This window comes from Accipiter gentilis, chromosome 1, assembly GCF_929443795.1.
Source record: "Accipiter gentilis chromosome 1, bAccGen1.1, whole genome shotgun sequence".
Taxonomy (NCBI): domain Eukaryota; kingdom Metazoa; phylum Chordata; class Aves; order Accipitriformes; family Accipitridae; genus Astur; species Astur gentilis.
Window position 1 is genome coordinate 20905028 of NC_064880.1, and position 17653 is coordinate 20922680.

At 48.1% G+C, this 17653-nt stretch overlaps 1 protein-coding gene across 1 annotated transcript in view; it reads right to left on the bottom strand.

Moving 5' to 3' along the window:
• Positions 1-16514, bottom strand: part of TMEFF2 (transmembrane protein with EGF like and two follistatin like domains 2) — a 132528-nt gene extending 116014 nt beyond the window's left edge. The window contains exons 1-4 of the mRNA XM_049794186.1: positions 15980-16514; positions 14454-14563; positions 8215-8344; positions 5431-5457 (exon numbers count right to left, since the gene is read on the bottom strand). Of these exons, the coding sequence (XP_049650143.1) occupies positions 5431-5457; positions 8215-8344; positions 14454-14563; positions 15980-16166 (454 nt within the window). The 5' untranslated portion in view covers positions 16167-16514. The remainder of the gene's footprint in view (positions 1-5430; positions 5458-8214; positions 8345-14453; positions 14564-15979) is intronic.
• Between the last annotated feature and the right edge of the window lie 1139 nt (positions 16515-17653).

Sequence of the window (17653 nt, forward strand, 5' to 3'; positions counted from 1 at the left end):
AGAGGTATTTACCCAGTCAGTGCACGTTGCTTATAGTTGATTCTGTACCTTCTGATGCCGCTTTAAATTATACCTCCCAAATTAAATTAGAGTAGAAGAAGCTTTCCTATTGCCTTATTGCAGTTGATGATAGCATGCAGGGTCAGCAGATATTCTAAATTCACATGAGAGAAGCCTTTATCACTTGTTACACACAGGCAAAGAAAGGACAGGATCTGTAGTTCAAAATATGAATTTCCTTTCTTTCAGAGGTTAAACTAGAACACTCCCAGAATTTTCCCCACATATTGAGAACATGCATGTATGTGTGTGTTTATCAGCATTGCATTTTATACACTGCTTCATTCAACCTAATATACACTCCAGGTTTTACGGTGTATTTTGGTTTAAGTGTTATTGCTAGGACAGTGTTTTCAGCAATATTCATTGTGTTCTGCATAGTCCTGCCCATCAATCAACCTTGTAATAAAGCAGAAAGGGAAATAGGTGGAAAAGCAGCAGAGCTGCTGAATGCAAGTTAGTCATACAAAACCAGCATGGAGACAAGTATAAATGCAATTGGGTCAAAGTAGCCATTTGTCTTTCATTAAAGAAAAAAAGATACACATGCTGCATTACAGTTTGCCTTAAAAAATAATTTAGGTTTCCAAGCTTTAATTTTTTCTTCCCTATTTTCTCTGGGTTAGTGTTTCAAGATGACTGCTGCTCCATGCAGATTTATAATATGCATGTATTTACTCACACATCCAAGCCAACAGGAAAGGCAGACCAGAATTCCAAATCTATCATTAAATCTACATGTTGGCACCTACAAAAAGCTGCAGGACTCCAATTTTTCTGGATAAGACTAAAGGGATAAATCGAAAGAATGAACAAACAAACAAAAATGCCACTCTCATCCTTACACACACACAAAGCGAGGGAGACAGAGGGGGGAAAAGAAGATGGCTTGTAAGGTTGTTGATTTCCAGGTTTGTCTAAAAAATTAGGAATAACTTCAAGAACAATCTCCTGTTCTTTCTGGATTACATATGGGTCTGCGACGAACAGCGTGGTTCAAAAGACACAGCACTGGTTTGGCTCTGAAGTGGCATATGTCATTCCCAGTTCAGCCACTGAAGCATGATGCAACTTCCAGCCTTTGTCCAACTTGGATATCCAGACTCTGCTTCACGGATTTTAGTCTCTCCCTCACTGTGAAGAAGTGCCTCACAGTATTAGGGTGTACCACACTGGAGTCCTAATCTTACAATTAGCACCTCTAGATGCTACTGTAAAATAAATGGTGACGATGATATTGTTGAATTATGACTTGGTTTTTTTCATTCTGCTCTAATCTAGATCATAAAGCATTAACATAAAAATCAAACTAGGATAAGATCTGTGTACCCAGGGGCCTCATACAATTCCCACTGAAGCCAGTAGGACTTGAATGGAAATTGAATGAGGCTCTGAAACTAATTCAACATAGGTGCTTATGCACTGCCATGCTGGGGATCACAGAAACACCTAGTGCAATAGTCACTCATAGTAAATACATCGGACTATGAATGCAAGCCAATCAACAGAGCTAAGAATACAGATAATGCAGGGAGGGAAAAGAAGTGTTCAATGAAAAAAAAGAAACCAAGGAGAGATGTTCTTATCACATTAAGAGCTATAATGAAATACTGCATCTTGAGTTTGTCGCTGTTTGAAGGAAGCTAGGAAACGAGCAAGAATTCATTATGAAGCTGCTTAAGACCAAAACATGAATCATTGGGTTCTAAAAAAACCCAGTTGTCTAGAGAACGGCATAGATGAAAATGAATGGAATCTCTTTAAATTACTCTCTGTATAAACTCTTTCACATTCATTCTTTCTGCCATTGATTAGCATCTTTCCGTGATATGGGTTTTTAAATAATTCCACACCATACTCCCAGCTTCTGCAATCAAAACACAGAAACTGCTCTTGATTCTGCATTTTTAGTCTTCACTTACAGGGAAAAATGTCTTCTGCTGTAAGAAACTTGAACACCTACTGTTCTTACCCATTTACTGGATATCCCCAAAAGTGCACGCTGAAGGCTCAGTAATCAAATGAGATTAAGATTCCCCCATCACTTTACAAATAAGGGGACTTTGCTAGCCTATTGCTGCATGAAGAAGGATTAAATCACCTCTGGAAAGCCCTCAAGATCATTAATGTGCTAAGAAGCTGGGACCTCTCTGATCCCAGCATCTCTGGCAGGAAAGCAGAAAACCCCAATTCCTAAATAATGAAGTGAGAAGACCTCTCTGCAAACCCAGGTAGGAATGCACGGAAGGGAAATGTGACAGGCAAAACATGGCCTCTGGTTATATTGTTCCTCGTTCCTGCTCTGTCCAGTTTCCGGAGGAAATGAGGCTCGTGTGACCACGTGGTGCGTTTGTGTATGTCTGCCCATTGCACCAACCCCTTCCCAGCAATTTCTGAACCCTTAACCAATTATAATTTCATGTGACAAGAGCTCCATTGAGGGAGAAGCAGTACCGAGAGCTGAACTGGTGTTGGTCTTGGGGAAACCACCTCAAAGCAAGAAACTTGCCATGTTCCAAGAACTGGAAAAACACGGTGTCCTCTAGTAGTTCACAATTTGAGTTAATTTCCTAGTCGATGTGTACCTTATCAGATCAAAGAAATCCAACCACAAGATACAACTCTGTTGAAAAGCTGGTTCCCTTGTCTCACAGCTCGCGGAGTGATATACAGAAACACTACGGGAACCCATGAGAGTAATATGGAGGGGCTGCGGTAAGAAGCAACATCCTTTTCCACCTACAAGTGCTGAGAGGCAGAGATTCCTGCTGCTATGGATGGTCCTCAGCAATTCAGACTGAAGGATCAGCACTTACAGGTGCCTTCAAGTCAAAGTCCATCCCCTCTTTGTCTTTTTAACCAGAGCCTCCTAATCCATGCCCAGGAGGCATTGCTCAGCCTGCCCGTGCCCACAGCAATCCCCCAGGGCTCCCAGCCTCAGTCTGCCTGGCTGCAAGGAACCTCCCAAAGACAGACCGCAACAGCCACACAAACCTGAACCTTGCCAGAAAGCCTGCCAGCTCTGAAAAACACAACAAATGTAGACGCAACATAGAGCAAACAGCAATACCGAAGCGTTGTGCTAGGCCGTGTCCTGCTGGCGCTCTGACAGCAGCACGACACTGGGCAAATCAGCAAGAGAATGGCTGTTCCTAAGGGCTCCCAGCACCTGAGATACTGCAGGTACCTCACTGTGTATGTACCCAGCACCTCCGACACCTGCAGCATCCAGCACAGCCCCATTCTGCTGATTTAGGCAGAGGTATGGCCAGCTGCGAGGCTCCCTATGGCTGTAGCTTTGCAAAAAATGATGCTGCGTTGGTTAGCAGTTTGTTAACCAAGACTTCCTGAAGAAGCGCAAGAAAGGAAAACTTTCATAAAAACAGAAAACACACAAGATTGCCTAAGACCTCAGGCTTCTCATATGAAAACATCCCACTCATGACTGTTGGAGTGGATTTTACAAGGCTTACTGTGATGACATCCAAAATTTATTACAGCTTTTACAACAAGACCGTGTCTAGTAAAGAGTGATGCAGTGACAACATTTACTTGGCTGGATTTAGCTTCTTAGGGCACATAAATATACTTTTTTTACTTTAAGAACAGCCATAGCTGCCTACTAAATCTTGGATAATACAAGGCAGTTTTGTAGACCTTTAAACACATGCACCAGCTTGGTTCTGTCTCCTTCACAAATCTGCTTCCTTTCTATCTGCCCAGTCAGTCCCCAAGGTCCTGTTCTGCTTGTGTTTTCTCAACCTTAGCTTTTAAAATGAAACTGTTTAGAAATCATGCTTTTAAATTCCTATGCTTTTTTGAGTATTCATTACTTTTAGAAAGCAGTCAAGTTCCCCCCCTCCCTCCCCAGTTATAAAACAAACTGGAAATTTTATCTGTTTTCCTTGGTACATACATGATGAATTTTGTGCAACTTCACCTGAAAACCAATTTATTGACCATATGCATGAAAACCTTATCATAAATATAAATTAAATCGTGGGTTTCTGTTAAGCACTGAATTAGGAATTTCTTTCATGTAACAGTTTAAAAAGACAATTTAAAAGGACACTAGAGTAAAATAGGAATAGCTGGACAAAACTTTTGCAAATTAATAGCAATATTTTAGGTTGCGGTTTCTGGGGAGCCAGATTTGAAGCGTGTCAAAGTGTCCTGATTTCCAGAGAGCAGCCTGAGTCCCATATTGGAAAATCAGGTTCCTTGCAAGTGCTTCATGCTCATGTTGTTGACCACTTCATAGGTAAAAATAATACTTTACCTACACATTGTGCTCTCTAATGTACTGGTTACCAAAACCACACAAGGACTAGGTGACATCTTGCCAAATGACAGGACTGTATTTGAAAAACCTGAATCCAGCCAGGACCAGCCATAAAACTGGGTAAGACCCCAGACCTGCTGTCTGCATCTTATGCAGAAAGCTGGCTCAGCTCCTGGTGGCTGTCCCAGCTGGGGGACCTCAGCAGCATCCCAGCCTGATGCCGACTTTGCCCTTCCCCTGCCACAGGGGTCCTAGAGCTTACTCAGGGGGCTTGGGCAGAAACGGGGGTAACTCTTAAGGACAACCTTGCACAGCCATCCAAACTAGCCCTGGCCCTCCCAGCCCCCAGAGAAGCCTGACCCACCAGCCCCACCATGCAAGTAACTCCCAAAAGTCATGTTCCCTGCCCTGAGGCAGGGCTCTACCCAGACCCAACATTTCTACTACCAAGAAGGATTGGTCACAAACCCTACGACCAGTGTTAAAAAAAAGCAACTCCATAAATGACTGCACCTAAGAAATAAAAAAACAACACCCAACTTAAATGGAAGTTTGCCTACATTTTACAGTATCCCCTGTTATGCAGCAAAGGGTTTGGAGTATTTCCACATTCATTTTTGCTGCTGCTGTTCTTAAAAAACCACATTGTTCTTTCCCTGTGATATTTCTTCGTATCTTTGAAAGAATGCTCTCTGTTAACACAAAATATTTGGCCTGAATCCTCCAGTGAGGAGGAGTCAAGGGTTTGGCTCATGTTTTAAAAACAAAAGAAATATTACTCTAAACATAAAACAAATGAGTGCAACTGTAACAGTAGATGGAGATAGAGCTCCTAGCACAACCTATGAATAATTCCAAGTCCTATTAGAAGTTACACAGCTTTCTGAATTTCCCTAGAAAACAGCATGTCATTATTAGGTTCCAGCTCGACTAAAATGCAAAATGTCACTTTTTCCAGAGAAAAAGCTAAACGAAAGACAATATGTAGTGTAACAGCTAAACTGCAAAGCACATCCACTTTCAATCTGAAACTGTGAAAGACAATGTGTGTACACATAAGCACAGAGATACTAAAAGATGGCTCTTACCTCCATCCCCAGATCCTGAGCCAGCATCTGAGAAAAGAATAGAAAGAAATTCGTATTCATATGCTACAGTATGTCCTGTAAACATGCAAAGCAAGACTCTTAAGTATATTAGCGTACTTTACATTTGATGTCATCCCTGTGTAAATTATAGAGATCTAATCTGAACATATTTCACTCAAGCCATCTTTCTCATGTCTCAACTCTTTCTTTAAAGTCTCTATATCAGACTAAAATAACATAAGCCCTGGAGTGCTGTAACATCCTCATAAGCCTCTGCCTCGTTTTGTTGTACTGAGACCGATAAACCTTTGTTCCCAACAGTTGTGCAAAGTTACTTCATTTGCGCACTACTAAACCCTCACCATCAAAGAGAATTTTTTAAACCCATTTGTTTGAGGCCTGACCAATTAGAAATTCACATCATTATCTTTACAAAACAGTGACATCTCATCAGATCATAACTAGTTGGAATAAACCATTGAAATTATTATTATTCCAAGTCTTTAGATAAATGATTAAAATGCCATTTTTCTTGAGGTTGTTGCCGAGTTTCAAAATTGAGTGCTTTATCTTTATTTCTCCTCTGCTTGATGTTTTGTTGGCTGGAATGACAAGACTCACAAATTTAGAAAGTGCAACATCACAAAATTGCCAAGCCAGGAGCTTCATTTCAAAACTTTCTAAGCCAGGCAAAGCACAGAAATGCACACACCTTTAGGGTTACCAAAAATAATCCACAAGAGGAGTTTCTTTTGCAGGGAAGGGAGGAAAGTTGTCATCCCATCCTCCCCCTTAGTGGAGGGGTTATCCATTTACCAGCATCAAGATTAATAGAAAGAGTTTGGAAAGGCTCCTTTGGGATCCAATTACTCTGTGAACTGTTAGATCTAATTTACTGGCAGCAAGGTCTGGTGGATTTGAACTGGCTTGTACATGCCATCATCGCTCAAAGTTAAAAAAAGGAAAACCTTTATTTAAATAAACCTGTCACAAGAATGGCTTAGAAAACTAGATTTACGCAGCAAGACTGCATAGGACAGATGCAAAAGGGGGCTGGAAAAGAGAACAGAAAATGATGGTGTTTTCCCCGTGACCATGTCCTGCATTTTCCTGACCTGACCTTCTGTCCTGGTGCTTTCCCAAACGAGCTTCTGAAGAAAGGGGAAAGAATGGTGTCTTCATTACAGTGCCCTCATGGCTCTGGGAAGCACTGCTTTTCCAGGTGTGCCAGGTCTCCCCAGGTCTCCCTCCTCTTGCCCCTACCCTTTGATGCCCAGACCCCTGCCAGTCATGGCCAGGAGGGCTGCTCACTGCCAGACATCTCAACAGCCCCGGTCTCTCCTGGGGGTCCTGCGTACCCTCTCTCTGCTCCATCCCACAGGGAAAACCTGAGGTACACGGCTGCTACCTTTTCCACTGAGCCTCCTCCCTGGGGGGGAGGAAAAAGAGCCCAAACGATCAAGTACTCCACCCCCCCCCCCCCCCCTTCTCTCTTTCTGAAATCCACAATGTGCTTCAGAGAAAATGCTTCCAACACAGCCATTGCCAGTAGGCAAGCAAGTTTAAGAAAAGATGTAGCGATGCACTAAAATTATCCCTTTAATCAAAAAGTTTGAACCAAAAAAGACCAGTTGCTGTGCTGAGAGAATTTACTAAGTTGAACAAATCCTACGCCACAATAGGCTTTGTCAGCCTGAGCTCCGTTTAATACCAATTTATAGACAAAAAAATTGCAGCATATGTTTTTTTCCTCTTGAAAATTGTCAGGTAACAGCTTCAGAGAAGAACAACATTTCCAGGGAAAGAAGTTTATTTTCTCTCAGGTGTACAAAACACAAAATTACAGCACTGCAAAAAGTTTGTCTAATGCACTTTTTATTGACTCCTCCATCCTCAGCCAAGAAGAAAATTCTGCTTTAAGTTTAAAGAACTCTGTCAAGAACAAAGACTTACTCCTCCTGCTCTTTTCAAGTTAACTTCACTGCCCACCTCTAACAGATACTGAGCACAAAAGAAAAACATCAAGAACTCCTGCACATAAGCAACTCAGTTTTCCTGACTGATTTCGCTCGTACACCTTTCTAGCTGTTTCATAAAAGCAGAGATACAAATAGCTCACGATGCTCAGAGTTAAGTAAAGATGTCTCAAATGCCAGTCAGTTTTCACATATGCTTTTTAATGAATTCTTCCAAGAAGTCCAGAAAAAAACCCTGTTGCACAGACTTGTTCATTGAGTGTGTTTTGGGCCAAATCTTCAGCTGGTATAAACTGGCAGGGGTCATTACAACCAGTGGTCTGTTGAATCATACCAGCTGGAAATCTGGCCCTACATGCATAAGGAAAAACCTAAGAAACTGGATTGCAGGCAATAATGCTCCAGTTCTATCTCTCCAGATTATGGAGAGGTTTGTGGTAATCCAGATGCCCATTTATCAGACATCTGCTAGTTTAATCTGCTTCCAGTTACTTGTCGTAACAGCTCAGAAGTGTACGCGGCACACAGGATGATCAGGAGCACAAGATACGCATTAAAAAAAGAAATCAACTTCTGTGCCGCACTGTTCAAAACAGCGTCAAGGGCATACTGTATCATAGACTGTGAGCCTATACTAAGTTAGTTCCTTAAAAGGGAAGGATGGCAGCAATTTCTCATGCCTAAGATTGCAAAGAATTATCCCATAATGACTTCAACACAGGGATTCAAATGGCTTTTGCCATCCACAGGTTATTTTATTCAGGGGCATGGCAAGGTCCGCAGGCAGCCTGGAGTGCGTTATACGTACCAGCGGCACACGATCCTTCGGACACCAGGAGTATTTCACTCTGCTGCTTGCAGGCAGCCTGTTTCAAGTAGCATTCGTTCTGGTAGGTGTCGCCGTTGGAGCCGCACACGGGCACGTAGTCGTTGTTACACTGACGGGAACGGACAGAGAGCAGCAGCGTTAGTCACACAAGCAGGGTGGCACGGCATCCATTTGGGTGCCCCCTGCCCCCTTCCAGTATTAAAACCCTGGGGAAACAACAGAGAGGGAGGCACTGACCCTCTTCTTCACCTTTACAGCTACCAGGGGAGAGGGAGGGTGGATTTTAAAAAAGACAAAAGGCAAAGGAGCATAAACGAGACTTGAACTGGTGAGGGAAAAGGTAATCTGAATGGGCAAAGTGTTCAATAAGTGCCCCCAGAGAGGCGTCCCCCTGCAAGAACAAGGTGGGGGCATTCCCAGGGAAGGAATACGGACAAGGCAAACGGCTCCTCGCATCTGCAATAGCAGCTCATGCATTTCCATTGGATGGCTACAGACAAATTGTAACGAACAGGCTCGCTTTTCCCCTCCTCCTGCACACACACACCCTGGCTGCTACAGAGACAGTTGTTTGCATACACAGAAGTGTCTGCCTGTGTGTGTATAACTCTCTATTTAAGTACTTAGCTATAATTAGAACCGATTGGACAGAGGGAAATTATTTCTGAGACCTATGATCAAAACCCACCCCTCCTTCTGCAGAGACGTGTCTGTTCCCGGCGAGCTGCGTCTGGGATGCTCCACAAAGGTCCAAGCTCTCCCCGCGGCGGCCAGCGTGCGGGAGCAGCAGCACCGCAGCAAGCTCAGCCAGCGTGCTGAAGAGTGCAGAAGTTACTCACGCCATGCACCCCTCCTTCGGCTCAAACTCCCGCTCAGCTCTGCAAACTACCTGCTTTGTTCCCTCTACCCCTGAAATACAGCTTTGCCCTCTCTCGCTCACTTTAATAAAAATAATTCCATTTTATATTGAAAATTGGGCAACCTACCGGGTGCAGTTATCATAAGATAATCACACTCTGAGGCTTAGAGATACTTGGATGTACCCTGTACACGGTAATTATAAGAGGGATATGATTATCTCATGATTACCGTACTCCTGGTATGCCTCATTGTTTAATTATAACAAATGGAATGATCACAATTATTATTTACAAATGCTCACCTCTGCTTAAATCCAAGTAAAAATTAAAAAGAAATCATGCTTCCTATTTAGCTGTATTATGCCACAAAGTGTCCGCGGTGTGTTCACCAGGCACAATGTAAAATGCAGACCTGAAATTCCAGGCATATAAACATCAAATATGCTTCAAAGTGAACGACTACAGAAGTGATTAACACAAACAATTGCATAGATTGCATTAATTGCAGGCCTCCACACAGAGCAGCTGCCAAGAAATTATTCATAGTTGGTCAGAGTGACATTTTGATTGGGCCAAATCAAATGACATTTTCCTTATGCATTGTATTTTCTTAAATCTTCCCAAGCTGCTACCCACCCCCAGCGCTCTCTTCCTTTGGAACAAGAAAACCAGCAGCCACAACAGTAGAAATCCTCTCCTTCCGCCCCTAACGAAGGGCTCCTCCACACCGAGATTTTAAACAGTTGATGAAATAGCATTTGTATGCTATTTTCACCACTACGTTCCAAATCTGAGCCATGTTTCAAGCAGAAAATGCCAACTTCATCCAGAAGCTCAACAGCAATTGCTGGAGGCTGATCTGGAATACTTAACCAGGACAATTAACACAATCATGCAGATTTTTTAAAGCATGAAGGATCAAATCATGCTTGTTTTAGACATACTATCTGCTTGTCATCCACAGGACTTTTTGCCAGAGCAATCTGTGCGGAGTTTGGCCCCAAGTATCTCAACAGGCTCTGTTACGTGTAGAAACAATGTTGGATCCTGTTCCCAAGAAACACAGTGGCAAACTCTCTGCTGGTTTTGCCCAGAGCAAAAGATGATCTTTTACACTGACTCAGCTGCTAATCTGAAAGGCCAGACGGCCCTACATTAACAGCACACAGCATCAAGAGTGAAATCCTGATCCACAGAAACGAGTGACAGAGCTGCTATGAGCTAGGCTGGAACTTCTTCCAAAGCCTGGCAATTTTAAAATGCATTTGGGGGACACCAGGGCTCCAGGAAGGATTAACTCTCCTGGCAGATTTTTCCCGTATCTCCTGTGGCTCCTGTCACACTCAAGCTTGGCTTTGGCCAGAGAAGGTAGAGGGTACTCCATGATAAGCACAGGTGATGCAGTCTTTTCTTTCTCAAACTGTGCTGGACAAAGGTGTATTTCTTCATCTGCTGCCCACTCTTCCCACCACTGCCGTTGGACAATGAGCATTTGGATGGAAAAGGCAGGATCCACAAGAAACAAAAGAATTGAGATCTTCCAGATGGATCCTGCCTTGGCTTTGAGCTGGGATGGCTCTGAAAGCCACCAACAAACCATAGTGGAAGTTACCCAGGAAAGAAAACAAGACCACCGATGAGAAGGTTGTGATGTTAGTCACCAGGTTACCCCTAACCCGCTAGAGCTAAACTCTTGTACTTGACCATGCTGAATCCAATACTTGCAGCTCTTCACCATCATAGAATACTTCTTGCTAGTACTGGAGAATAGACATTGACTGTCAGTTTCCTCAGCCTAGCGACATATTTTTGGCATTGGTTTAGGGCTCAACAGACCAAGCCATAGATGTGGGAGTGATTCTCCATCCCTCAAGTAAGGGCTGATCCAGCACTCAGGGAAATCCGTGTCAAAACTGTCATTAAACCCAGCAGCATGGTGCCATGTCCACCGTCCACTTCTCTTACGCATACACGCTTTTAAAATATAGCTGTAGAGCAGGGAAACGGACATATCCAACTCAGCCAAGTATCAGTCAAACGCAGCCTTCCTCTGCACTAGCAGCCTCGAGTGCTCACAGCCAGGGACAAATGAGCTTTGCAAGCATTGGGGTCAGTGCTGGGCACCCAAAGAGTAAGGTTTGTTTTCTAAAGAAAATGGTAACTTGTGCGACTCCTCCTCCTGGTAACGCTGTTAAAAGTTTGACCTCCTCCTACTCTCATGGGTTAACTACTCCCAAAATGCCACCCATGCCTTGAACCAAGTAGCACGAAAATATATTCTGCAAATATAATATAAAGCTGCAGGGTGGCCAGGTGATGTTCCAGCTCCACAAACACTGAAGCGTGTGAGGGATTCAACACACATGAAAACAGGACTCCTTCCTCACATAAAAAACAGTGAATGTCCACAGTCTTGATGACTAAAGAGAAAAGAGGTGCAACATTGATGGAAATAACCAGGTATAATTTTAGACATGTTCATGGAACCTAAGAGGGAAGAGAACCCATGCTGCCAGACCTATGGCTTTGGGCAGACTGGGGTACAGACTCCAGCCAGCCGTGTGTCCAACGCCATGCCTGCTGGCACAGCTCTGCACCTTCTGGTAGACTGTTCAGTTTGCTCTATGCAGGGAGGGAAGGGGTGATGGTTCCCCCCTGCTCAGCCCCACTGCCAGAGCCAGCACTGGCCCGGTGCCTTCCCTTCGTGCCCAGATCCAGGTCTGGGCTTGCCCTGAGCAGGGGATGGGTCTACATTACTGATCAGAACAGGACATGGTGCTTTCCAATGCAATACAGGTCTCATTGTGAGGAGTCAGTGAATGGCCCATCATTTTGCAGTAGGCTACGACAAGAGAGCCAGCTGATATGAATCCCTTTCTTAGCATGTGCCTGCTGGCTCTCAGGGATGGAAGCCTAACTCAAGCGTTCCAGAGCAGTCTGATCATATTCACCTTTTCCAATAGAAATAAATGAATTTTAACTCCACTTGGAGAGACATGATGCATCTGTGATTCTGGTTGGAAAAAACCCAAACCAAGATTGCAGCAGCCCTGGTCCCCACTTCTGCCTCTCCCAGCCCCTCAAGACACAGGCTGGCCAGCCCAGGACTTTTCAACGGTACGGAGGCAAAATTAGCTTTCCGTCCTTGTCTATTCTCTCAAGCTGCAGTTAAAGCCCCTGGCAAATTCTGGAGAAAACATAAAAAGTAATTATAGTGATGAGGAGTCTGCTATTGATTTGCTCACTATCACCCCAGAGAGCTGTCACCTAAATGGGGGACCTGAATTCTGATGGAGGACCCCCTTACTCCTGACATAAATTACCTGGCCGGCTCTGCCTTAGTCGGCCAGTCTCAGACACCGCACTAGAAATTAATTTTCTACTCTGTTGGCATATCTTTTTGGCTTGTCACACTGTCCACTGATGTTACAAGAGAAGGTAACATCCCCCCAAGCTCTGCCTGTATCAAAGTGGACGCATTTGACTACAGAAGCCCCCGGCACCGCACCGCCCTTCGCAGCACTGGCACAGGCTCAGCCACAGGTAATTTGCCCTCCAAGGTCACAGTTAGCCCTGCGGCTCCACGGAGGGCTCAAATCAAGACAAAGAGCTCTAAGTGTTTACAGGGCCTGATCCAAAGGCCACTGAAACCAAAGACTACTGCTAATTTACTAGCGATCAGGCCTACCATTGTCCAACTCATTCTTTTGATCTCATTTGCATATTCATATACCAATTATCTGATTTCCTTAAATCTGTTTCAACTGCCCCTACAGAACTGCTCAACTCAGCATGTATAGAGCGTTCACCTCTCAAAGAGGAGGCAACACAGCCCAGAGAGGTTTACTTAGCTTCGTGTACTCTGAATCACCAGGGACCGGCATTCTGCCTTGGGAAAACAGCACTCCCAATGCCTTCTTCCCTGCCGATAGTAACATCCCAGTTTGCTCCCTATAGGCTACGAGTCCACTGCTCTGTGCCAAATGGCAACACTGAACTGGGACCAAAGGCAAGACCCAAGAGCTCTCTGTGGCTGCTCTAAGTTCCCCATGTTCATGGGGCAACATCTGTCCCAGCTTACTACCAGGCAATGGGACGAGTCACAGACATTTCACTGCATTACAGATTTGCCTTAGAAAGAGAAAACAGACCAAGCCTTAAATCACTGCACATGCTGAGCCAAGGCAAATGCTTAGAACAGCATTCTCACATTGAATTTTTGATTGCATGCAAACTACAAGTGGAACAAAAAAAACCCACCCATGGTCAATATGAATTCTCTCCCAACATGGGAAACGCAAGCACTTCTGCAAACAACTGTCTTGTTCTTATTACAGAAAATTCCTTCTTTGTTTTAAAAGAAGGAATTTATCACTTCGGTTTTTTTCTCTGAAGGCACATTTGGCTCTAGAAATATAAACGATACTTGTCATGGTTCAAAGCAAATAGTCTATCAAAGCTCAATAATAACTTAATCATCACAGATGTGCACGATCTTGAACTATGCACTACTTGGCCTGCTCTACTGTAAACACTCAAATCAGCGTTACAAGTTCCACAACTTCACAGATCTGCATTAAAATGCAAGAAACCACAGGGACATAAATGTACATGCAACACGTGCTGGTACATGCTTAAAACTCCTTTAATTTGTTCAGGTTTTATTCAGGTCATTATGTAAAGCACAGCTGTTTTGTGAGTTGACTAAAACATATTAAATGGAATCCTTCATAATGAAATCGTCTGACTTTAAGAATGCCTAAGGTTTAGATGTAGCTGCAAGAGGGAGAGAGAAGAAAGAGAAGGAAAAACCCTAGTACTCAGTAATACTCCCCCCCCCCCCCCCAAAAAAAAAAAAAAGTATATAAAACCTAAAGGAAGTTCATGATTTTGGAACAGAGGGATTGCTCCTTAATCTGATCAGCTGGGCAGATAAACAGGCAGAAGCATTGTCACTATGTAGCCCTTCCTGAAAATATTGCATAAGCACATTACAGATCCATTTCTTTAACTAGATCAGAACTCCGAATACAATAAGCCATGATCTGTATCAGAAATGAATTTAGAAAGGACTCTAAATCCTCGTTAAAAGGGCAGAGACGAAAAATCAGAAATGCACAACCTGAAGCTGCAGACCAGAAGGGACATTTAAAGCCACAGCATCTGCATTTTCCCAGAGAAACTTATGTCTTCTTGACACCAGTTGGTTCTCCTGCCAGCTTTTATAGATGCTGCCAGGTTTTCCCTCTAACTTCTCTGCACGTAGAGAAATAAATTGCCAAGCGATAGGTTATAAAGGGAGATCCTTGATTTGTATTCTCATTAGTAAATTAGAGAACGAAATATCAATCTTCTTACCTTGAACTGACAGACACAAGTCACACTGTCTCCAATCCTTAAACACTCCCCATCAAATTTACAGGTATTGGTGTCGCAGAGAAAGAGATCATTTTCTCTGTCATCGTAACCTCAAATGTAAAGAGGGAAGAAAAAAAAAAAAAAAGACAAAAAGATGTCAGCTTTGGTCTAGCAAGAGGAACAATACGGGATGATTGCATCTTAATGCACGCAGCACAATAACCTTGCTGATGAAACGATAGAGTCCAGATTTTCTTTTGTCCTTCCCTGTCCTCGGTTTTCCACTTTTTCTCTTGTTTCTCCCTCGGTCTTTCTCTTAGTCCTTCTTCCCCACTACCTCACACACTTTTTTCTGTTATTTCACAGACTCTGTGTCCTCAAAAGTCACCCAGTAATTATGCTATTTCATGGCTCCGAGTTGGAAATGTCATCAACTTATCCCCATCCGATCGCAAATCTGTTGGACAAAAGTCCGAATTGGAATTTCTCCAGCCCGTGATGCAGCAAAGCCCCCAGTAATAAAGACAAACAGGCTGTGTGTTTTCCGTGATGGTCTGCCTGATCCCAATGAAGATTGATCACCTCTAAGTTAACAGGAGAAGTGCCAGGTTCCCCACAAGCCGCTGAGCGAACCTAGCTCTTTGCCTTCATTTTCTCCAGGAAAAACCAACAGATCTGACTGAAGATTCAGTTCACGAATACAAGCATGAATTTCAGATTTCGCTAGCTGACTTCCCACTCTAACAGCATGCAGCAAGGTATTAAACAAAACAGCTACATCGGACTCCGAACCCCTTAAGATCTAAATCCATCATTTTTTTAAAAACCACCCGAGCGCTCTTAACCGTATCGCTACACGTTTAAGGCGGAGGGCTTACAGTGGAAATTCCCCACCAGCCCAACGTATTATGTGCGATGCCCGCGTGACCCCAAATAACGCTCTTTCCCTCGGAAGGCTATCGGGGTCCAACCGCAGAATTACTTCACGTGTGGGAGAAGGGCCGGCTGCTGACCTCCATAGGAAACTCATTATAAAGGTCAGCCCGACTTTTAGGAACAGGCACCGGGCTCCCGGTGGCGCGGCGTCCCCTCTGCCGGATTCGCTCTCAGTTCGGAGCCGCCCGCAGGATGCGCACCCACGGCCCGTCTGCCCGCTGCCCCTTCTCCCGCAGCCACACGCCGAGTCGCCCCGTTTAAGCGGGGAATTGCGCTCCGGCGGGGCCGGGGGGAGCCGCCCGCAGCCGCGGCGCTGCGCACCGGCGGAGGGCGCGGCCGCCGCGCCCGGCCCCGCGGCGCGGGGGGCAGCGGGGCGCCCGGGGGCTGCGGCCGCGCCGGCAACGGCGGCGAGCCCCGGCGCCCGGGACTTGTCGCCTTCTCCCTTCCCGCGTATTCAGCGGGACGCGGCATCCATCACCCTCCGAAGTTGCCTCCCCCGGCTCGCCCGCGCAACTTCGAGCGCCCGGCGGGGCACGGCGGGGCTGCCCGGGCGCTCGGCGGCGCCGGGCGCGGGGCGCTCCCGTGCTTACCGGAGCAGTTCCAGCCGGTGGGCGTCTGGCAGTCGCTTAAGGAGGTAGGGAAGGCCGCCAGCTTGTCGGGGCGGGCGAGGACGAGCAGCACGGCGGGCAGCAGCAGCCAGCAGCAGCAGTCGCAGAGCGTCCAGCCGCCGCCGCCGCCGCCGCACTGCCGGGGCGGGGAGGGCTCCCAGGGCACCATGACTTCCTAACTCAACTCTCCGGCGGCGGCGGCGGCGGCGGCGTGCCCCCCGGGCGGCGCGGCGGGCGGCAGGGACGGGCGGCGGGGCCGCTGGGCATCCCGGGGCCCCGGCCGGCGGCGGCAGCGGGTCAGCGAGCGGCGGCCGAGCGCGGGCGCGACGCTGGGGCGAGCGGCGGAGCCCGGCGGGGCGGCGCGGGGGTGCGGGCGGCGGCGGGGCGGGGAGCGGCTGCCATAGGGGCCGGGCGGCGGGGAGCAGGGGGAGGGCGCGGAGGGGCCGCCGCCGCGCAGCCGCCGCCGCCGCCGCCTGCCCCGCTCTGCCGCCCGCATCCCTCTGCGCGGGGGAAGCAGCAGGTCCCGGCCCGCCGCGTCACGTGCCGCCGCCGCGCCGCCCCCATTGGCCGAGCGGGATGCGGGGCCCGGCGGGCGGGGCCGGCGGTGCTGCTGCGCCCCGCGGCAGCGCCCGGGGCCGGGCCGGGCCGGGCCGGGCGGGGGGCGGCGGCGGCGAGAGGGGGGCCGGGGGGCCCCGCGCCCGCGCTCGCCGCCCCCCCTCCCCCCCCCCCCCCCCCGGGCCCAGGGGCGACCCCCGCGCCGCTGAGCTGCGGGCACCCCCGACGGGGCGGGGGCCGGGCGGCGCCGCTCCCCTCCCTGCGCGCCCGTACATGTGGGCGCATCGCCCCCCCGGCCGGCGCAGAGCCGCGGGTGGCCGGCTCGCCCGGGTGCGCAGGCATGCACATACGTGCCGCCCCCACCAGCACTACCACGCGCGGGCACACGCCCGGGCGCTGCTGAAGTTGCTGGCCGCGCACCCGGGTGCCGGTATCTCATCACGCGCGGATGCGGCGTTAGGAACATGAAACACCATCGCGGGGGTCGGGTCTGGAGCGGGCACCCGGCCGCCGAGGCGACGAGGGGGAGAAACGAGCACAACGGGGAAAGCAGGGAGGAGAGAGGGACAGGGAGAGGGAAATCTTGCCCGGCCTCGGCAGGCAGCGGCCAAGGGCTCGTCGTGCTGCAGCACCATCCCCGCCACGGAGCCGGAGGAAAAATGCACCATCACGGCCGCACGGAGGGCTGCTCTGCCCCCCAACGCCTAACGCAGGCTCGGAGAGCGCGGAGCGGGGCCGCCCGCCCGCAGCCGCCCTCCGCCTCCGGCGGGCGCTTCGCCGCGGGGCTGCGGGAGCCGCCTCTCCCCGCTGCCCCCTTCGCCGCGGGTCCTCCTCCTCTCCGGGGCTTCAGTTTTGGGAGGCGGCGGCCAGGACGGGCGGCGGGAGCAGAGCAGCAGTGCACACACGCACACGCCCCCACCCCGGTCGGCGCTTTCCGCTTTGCCGCCGGCGCTGGGAGCCGCTCGCCCCGGCCCCTGCCCCTGCCCCAGTCCCAGTCCCAGTCCCAGTCCCAGTCCCGCCGCAGGGGTGGGGGCGGCTCAGCCTCGCCCCCTCCTCCGCGAGTCTCCGGGCCTCCGGCCTCTCGCCGCCGGCTCCCGGGCG